General features: G+C 35.8%; 1 protein-coding gene across 1 annotated transcript; it reads left to right on the forward strand.

Moving 5' to 3' along the window:
• LOC104721819 (cyclic nucleotide-gated ion channel 17) lies at nucleotides 373–3,748 on the forward strand. The gene is made up of 7 exons (XM_019233291.1): nucleotides 373–537; nucleotides 608–685; nucleotides 947–1,724; nucleotides 1,836–2,137; nucleotides 2,228–2,339; nucleotides 2,426–2,662; nucleotides 2,747–3,748. The coding sequence occupies exons 2-7, from the start codon at nucleotides 657–659 to the stop codon at nucleotides 3,479–3,481; spliced, it is 2,193 nt and encodes a 730-aa protein (XP_019088836.1). The 5' UTR covers nucleotides 373–537; nucleotides 608–656; the 3' UTR covers nucleotides 3,482–3,748.

A 7,962-nucleotide genomic window follows, 5' to 3' on the forward strand; every position in this document is an offset into this window, starting at 1 on the left:
CTACCTTGATTATTTTTCTCATAATTCACTTGAGATTCAGTGGTTCATCATCAATGTTTCTGCTTCTGATTGGAAGGTGAAACTGTGAGTGATTGGATCTGACTACAAGACTAAAAAAAGTGTTTTGTACGCAATGTGGCATTGTCTAAGTAGGTGTTTACTGTTTTAGTACGTATTATTGTAAAACTCGTACGAGACTAAAAAAGGGTTTTGTAAGCAAGGTGGCATCATTGTCTAATTAGTGTTTACTTCTTTAATGGTAAAAATTGTACTAATGACTTTGATTAACTAAACTATGTCACATAGTCAAATGTGTTGTTGACTTCTTGTCTTTTATTTTTCCGATGGCTCAAATATTCCCAAAAGAAACAAATATCCCTTCCGATTAGCTTTTTCTTTATAGGTGGAAATAAAAAGACAAAAGAAGAAGATACGCTCCCTGACTCGTCCCGTGACTCAGTATATTCCCTCCCTCGTTCAATCTTCTCCGGAGGAATTAAACCAATCCACGATCCATCCTTCTCAGATTTGGAACGAGTAAGAGTGAGAGAGAGTGTCAAAGCAATGGTTTTTATAAACTTCTGTTTCTAATTTTGATTTGTTTTAGATCAAAAAAGTGGTTTAGTTACTTGAGCTTGAGCTTGAGCTTTCTTCTAATGGAGTTAAGGAAGGACAAGCTTCTTATGTAAGTTTTTTTTTTCTCTCTCTAATCTTCAGTTTCTGAATCCTCCGTTAGATTTATACGGGTCATACTAGCTCTCTCCTCGTGAAATTTGATTAGCCCAGTATAATAAAAATCAAAACTTTGCTTTAGATTTGTCTTTTTGTTAGATGTTACAAGTGGAATTCTATTGAATCAAAAGCTCAAGTTCCGATTTTGGGTACTGGGTTATACTCTATTTAGGGTTCAGATTGCAGATTTGAGTTTTGTTGTATTGCTTTGCAGGTTTTATTCAGAAGGGAAAGAAAGCAAAGAAGCTATATGGGCAGTGAATGATCCAATGAGCAAATCTTATAAGCTCTCTTTACCTTCAGCACTAAGGCCTGATCATCTCTTACCTGGAAATAGACTTAGATACACTGATGCTTCTAAAGTTAGCAACAACAACAACAAGTCCAAATCTTCTAAAGTCTCATGGTACAAGACCATTCTTGATCCAGGGAGTGAGATTGTCTTGAAATGGAATTGGGTCTTCATTGTCTCCTGTATGGTTGCTCTTTTCATCGACCCGTTGTATTTCTTCGTGCCAGCCATTGGAGGAGATAAGAACTATCCCTGTGCAAGGACTGATACGAGTTTAAGTATCCTTGTTACCTTCTTCAGGACAATTGCGGATCTTTTCTACTTGCTTCACATTTTCATTAAGTTTAGGACTGGTTTCATTGCGCCCAATTCAAGTACTAGAGTGTTTGGTAGAGGTGAGCTTGTGATGGATCCTAAGGCAATTGCTTGGAGGTATCTTAAGTCTGACTTCATCATTGATCTCATTGCGACGTTACCACTCCCTCAGATAGTTATCTGGTTTGTTATATCGACCACAAAAAGTTACCGGTTTGATCATAACAACAATGCCATTGCTTTGATTGTGCTCCTCCAGTACATCCCTAGATTCTATCTTATCATTCCGTTAAGTTCTCAAATCGTTAAAGCGACTGGAGTGGTTACAAAGACTGCTTGGGCTGGAGCTGCTTATAATCTTTTGCTATACATGCTAGCTAGTCATGTATGATTATCAATGAAGTCCTCTTCTTTTTATCTTCCAATATTTTCATTCAATACTATGAATATTAACGACAATATAATAACAAGGCTTTTTTGTTTTTGGTTTGAGCAGGTGCTTGGTGCGGCATGGTATATATTATCAGTTGATAGATATACATCATGCTGGAAATCGAAATGCAACAGAGAAGATGGTCTTGTCAACAACTGTCAGCTCTATTACTTAGACTGTGATTCAATGTATGACGTAAAACAGATGAGTTGGGCAAATGTCACAAAAGTGTTCGAACTCTGCGATGCACGTAATGGCGAGTTTAAGTATGGGATATTCGGGAATGCAATCACTAAAAAAGTTGTGTCTTCAGACTTTTTTGAGAGATATTTCTACTGTTTGTGGTGGGGATTGCAACAACTTAGGTAATATTACACAGATCATCCAAAAATTAGCCTTTTTGATAACAAGTTTTGAAATCTGATGGTCTTTTCCGGTTATTATCATATCCGTAGTTCTTATGGCCAGAATTTGTCCACGACCATGTTCATGGGAGAAACCACATTTGCTGTTCTCATTGCAATCTTTGGTCTTGTCCTCTTTGCACATCTCATTGGGAATATGCAGGTATGGCTTCCTGCATTATAGGATAAGTTTTAGAAGTATCTGCTTTTTGTTCTTATGTTTATTTGGTTTTACCTTTTGTTTGTTAGACATATCTGCAATCTTTGACCGTACGGCTTGAGGAATGGAGGTTGAAGAAGAGAGACACAGAGGAGTGGATGAGACATCGCCAACTTCCTGAAGAATTGAGAAACCGTGTGAGGGGATATGAGCAGTATAAGTGGCTTGCAACAAGGGGAGTCGATGAAGAGATTCTCCTGCAAAGTTTACCCACTGATCTTCGCCGTGATATTCAACGTCACCTATGTTTAGATCTTGTTCGAAGAGTAAGTCTTTCTATTACTTGGTTCATGCAAGAATTGGTTCAATCCGTTTGTATCTCAGAAATGCTTATTTACTGAATTATGCAGGTCCCATTTTTCTCTCAAATGGATGATCAGTTGCTTGATGCGATATGTGAGCGCCTGGTTTCTTCTCTATGTACCGAAGGGACTTACCTTGTACGTGAAGGTGACTTGATCTCAGAGATGCTCTTCATCATCAGAGGTAGACTCGAGAGTTCCACAACCAATGGAGGCAGAACTGGTTTCTTCAACACGATAATACTAAGACCAGGAGACTTCTGTGGGGAAGAGCTTCTTTCTTGGGCTTTGCTTCCAAAATCAACCTTGAATTTACCTTCTTCTACAAGAACAGTTAGGGCATTAGTTGAAGTCGAAGCATTCGCTCTTCGAGCTGAAGATTTGAAGTTTGTAGCCAATCAGTTTAGGCGGTTACACAGCAAGAAGCTTCAACATACTTTCAGATTCTACTCTCATCATTGGAGGACTTGGGCTGCTTGCTTCATACAAGCCGCTTGGCGCAGGTACAAGAGAAGAGTTATGGAGAATAATCTCACTGCGATTGAATCGATGGACAATGAAGAAGGAGAAGAAGGAGAAGAAGTAGAAGAAGAAGAAAAGGAAGAAGAAGAGTGTGTTGAGCAGAGTCCTAGAACAAAGATGAACATTGGAGTTATGGTTTTGGCTTCGCGCTTTGCAGCTAATACAAGACGTGGTGTTGCAGCTCAGAGAGTTAAGGATGTTGAATTGCCTCGGTTTAAGAAACCCGAAGAGCCTGATTTCTCTGCTGAGCCAGATGATTGACTGATTTATGCCCAGAAAATGAAAGCTGACTTTTTTCCACAGGAGAATTTTATGACAAGAACACTACTTCACATTAAGTTTCCTGGTTTCCTTTGGAAGACATAAAGAAAGAAACTCAAGACGGGTTTTGGTTTTTGTACACTAAAATATATATTTTGTAACATAAGCTTGGAAAATTAGTTTTGTTGTACGATTAAAGAACTCGTTTCTAAATTCTCTGAATGTAAAGATGAGGAAGTAGAAATAGATTATGTGTACATATCAGTATCACAGTCAGAACTTATGCTACCGTAAAAAGCAGCTCCCCCACAATCTCATGAACCAAGGGAAAAAAAACAGATGTGTGTAAGCCCACTCGTGAAAAGCCAATATGTCGTGGTAAGAAAAAGGTTTAACTTCTTGAGCATGTTTTGCATATTAATATTGACACAAATTTCTTTTTATAAAATACAAAGAAAGATAGGCATAAGAATAAGATCATACAAATTATGAGTTTGGTCCATGGGAATGTTTACTTGCTTTCTCTACTGACCGGGATGTCGGATCAAATCATAATCTATAATCTATATTACAAGATTACATACATATTGGGGTTTCCTTTTCGGAATGGCCGGCCACAGGACCGGCTTAATGTAATAATGGATTATGAGCAGTAGATTTAAAAAGTCTTAATATATTAATTAATTGTAAAAATTTCTAGAAATTTCGAGTGCCATGAAAACATATAACTAGTATTTCCGATCTGTTCTAGATGTTTTTGAAAAGCCAAAACATCTTTATTTATTATTTTAAACTGAGATTATGCAGTTTCATTGAAGTTAGTTATTCGACTTCTCATTTTAATTGTTAAAAGTAAGGGTAAGTAACCTATATATACTATAAAAGTAGACATTCATGCATTATGCATATGTTAAAATGTGCCATAGTAGTTGTACCTTATATTATAGTGTGTAGTTGCTCACTACATAAGTTAAGTTCATGTCCCCTTTACAAAAAGCTAAAATTCAACATAAGGTTTCAATCATGTAAGGTTGAGATCTGCGACCCCTTTTACATATAATTTAATCCATACTTATATTCGTAAATCATTATCTTCACATACTTTTCACCGGTATAATTATAATAACTAAAGAGAAAAGACTAGAAAAATATACTCTCTCTCTCGTAAAAATTGATGTTTTGGGATATTTTTTGGTCCCACAAAAATTGATGTTTTGTAAACTTCAAGAAGTAATTATTGAAAATATTTAAAATTTTAAATTGTTATTGGTTTAAAATTAAATAATATCTCTTTAGTCAAAGAAAAAAATATATTTAAACTCAATAATCATTGTTTTCTTAAAATAAGTAAAATTTTCTAAACATCAATCTTTACGAGACAGAAAGAATAATAAGTAAACAAGTTTTTGAGTAAAGTTGCAGCATATGCAGCATTATTTTATTTTCCACTTGAAGACTATTCAATTAAACTCTCACATTGGTGTTATAATGAGTTTCTTTTTGTCACTTCAAGATCAAGTATTGGCATGGTGTATGGTGAATCTTTCTGTGAGATAAATTGAATCTAACTTAATATATAAGAATTATCAACTACTGCAGTGTCGACTGCCTTAATCTTTCATACTTTTGGCTGATGATATACTTAACTAAGAAAAATATTTAACTAATAAGAAAGAACTAAGAAGTGAGGAGACATAATGCAAATCCACCAAAAAAGATAGAGAGACCATGAGGTTCCAAAATATATAACTAAACAATTGAACGATATAAAGGCATGTTTTGGTTTGTCTTCTCCTTGTTCTAGTGCTTCTCTTTGGCAAAAGTCCTTTTTATTTCAAAATAATATTATAGTATATCCCCTTAATTATTTGTTGTCAATAATTAGGTTATGACCTGCTTTATTTCAAAGAAATCCACTTTTTTTTTTACTCGATAAGTATCGGAGTATTATGTATAAAGTAAGTACCACAAAACTTCAGCCTTATCTTCCCACTCATAAATATTACTATATTGTAATATCTCAAAAGGAGAAAAGGCAGTTTTGGAGGCTTTGTCTTCAAGTGTCTAGCAGGGAACCGAAGTTATTTGACTTACAAAAGCCAAAAGTATATCACGACTATTGCAGTCAAAAAAACACTGGTTTGAGTAATTCAGAATACATCTAAAAACTTTCAAACAAATATTATAAGATCTACAAAATATGTACTTCGTGTCGTATATCGACTTTCATCAATTAGATGTACTATACAATAATAGAGACTACAATATTGAATTTGAAATTAGTCTGAATTTGAAATTAGTCTGAATTTTCATAGATATATCCAATATAAAAATTATATGTACAAGGCATCTGGACCATGTGAATTCACTAGGCATGCATGTAGTGTTAAGTGGTAGATATAGATATTAATGTCCAAAAGAGAATGTGACTACTCCTTTCATATTAGCTGTTAAATATATTAGCTAGTAGTTCGAGATTACATATGATTAAAATTAGATCTAGCAGTCCTAAATTGAAAATGAAAAGCTATGGCGTCATGTAGTTTTAGATCACTAGACAAAGTGTCGTAGTCGTTTCATTGTTATCATACGTTTTTAGTTATGTTTAAATTTATCATCGGTAGTTGACCGGTTTGTAGGTTGAGGCTTTGAATCAATTGGTCATAGTAAATGATATAAATTCAAAGTATGACCCCAAAGAGCACAAAAGAACGGACCGATCACACTACGTATATGGTCCGATCGCATTTGAATTTTTTAACACGTTTTGGTAGTTTTCAACTTTGTTCTGAACTAATCGCGTATTGACCAAGTGACACTCAAAGACGATAGATTCCAGTGAATCTAAAACCCAAAACGTGAAGATGTTAATCAACATCCTAATTTAAACTCTATGAACTATATAAAATAGTTGAGTTTAAATTAATCTAGATGTTAATACACTGTTGAAGATCCTCTAGCACTGGACAATAAAAAATTGGTAGATGCCGATAATGTGGATCAATATAGATTATAAAACGTGACTAAATGTATTTTTTTTTTGTTGATTTATATCTAAAAAGGGAGAAGAATACCCATTGATATGTCTATATTTTGTCTCTTCTTAGCATATATTTATCATTCATTTAGCTAGGATAACTCATTGGTTTGTATCATTTTCTAGTCCTTTCTATACACTTTGCATGTCTAGGTAGTTCTTGCATCATCCTTGCATACATTGTGCATTTCAGAGTATTTAAGGTATCTAGGAGACATCGGGAACACATCACTCGAGCCATTCTCAAGTCACCAGTCGGGAACGCATCACTCGAGCCATTCTCAAGTCACCAGTTAGGAACGCATCACTCGAGCCATTCTAAAGTCACCAGTTGAGCCACTCAATCGAGCCACTCTCAAGTCACCAGTCGAACCACTCAATCGAGCCACTCTCAAGTCACCAGTCAAACCACTCAATCGAGCCATCACTCGAGCCACCGGTCTAGAGATTCAGCTTTTGACGTCTTCATCAAAGTTGTAGATAATTGAGTCATCTTTCCAATGCCATTTATTTCAAGCCAATCAGAGGTATGGTTCAAGAGTTATCATCGTTTTAGTGGATCTGTATACACCTAGCTCGAACCATTTTCACCGACCACGCTCGAGCCACTTTCACCGACCATGCTCGAGCCATTTTCACTCACACCGCTTGAGCCACTCCTACTCACACCAATCGAGCCACTGGATGCACACGGACAAAATCACGCATGCCAGGAAGACGCCTCGTCTGACACGCTTCAGGAGACTCCTGAACCGACACTATATCTTGTCGTTTTAAGTTTTAGGGATTCACATGTTTTTACTATATATACATTTTGTTAAGTCTTGGTTTAGGGCATCTTATCTTTTATCTCGTTTTCTTTTCTAAGGTTTGACCTAGCCACCAAAAAACGCTCTGAGACTTGTAGTTCGATATCTACGAGTTTATTCAGTTTTTGCACTTGATTTATTCTACAAAGTTGTTCTTCTCATTTCTATATATCTACTATGCTTTGTTCAATGTTTTCTTGATTTGTATCTTTGGTGATGATTTCCGGATCTGAGTAGTGTTAAGGTTCTTGGGGATGGGATAGACTAGGTGGAGGATCTTAGGATGTAGGGTGTTTAAGCTTGATTTGTATGATTCCCTTCTGGACTAGTGTTAGAATTACTAGTTTCTCTTTGATCAATTGGAACTAGGTTCGAGACATTTCCACACCCAAAAAGTGTTTGATGAAATGTCTGACCAACTAGTGTTAGAGACTTACGTTCCTAGCCTAAGAGATTAGTTGTCTAGGATGTTTGTTGACGTGAATGAACTTGTTTTTCATGCCATGTTTGATCATGTTTCTCTAGCGAGAGCTAGGTTTGGAAGTGGTTGAGTTTGAGTAGCTTCTGTCAAGAGATTGGATTAGCTAAGAAGTGATGTTCATTGTTTAGGGATGGTTTGCTTGTGGCATGTTAAA

The sequence above is a fragment of the Camelina sativa genome, chromosome 11 (assembly GCF_000633955.1).
Source record: "Camelina sativa cultivar DH55 chromosome 11, Cs, whole genome shotgun sequence".
Lineage (NCBI taxonomy): Eukaryota > Viridiplantae > Streptophyta > Magnoliopsida > Brassicales > Brassicaceae > Camelina > Camelina sativa.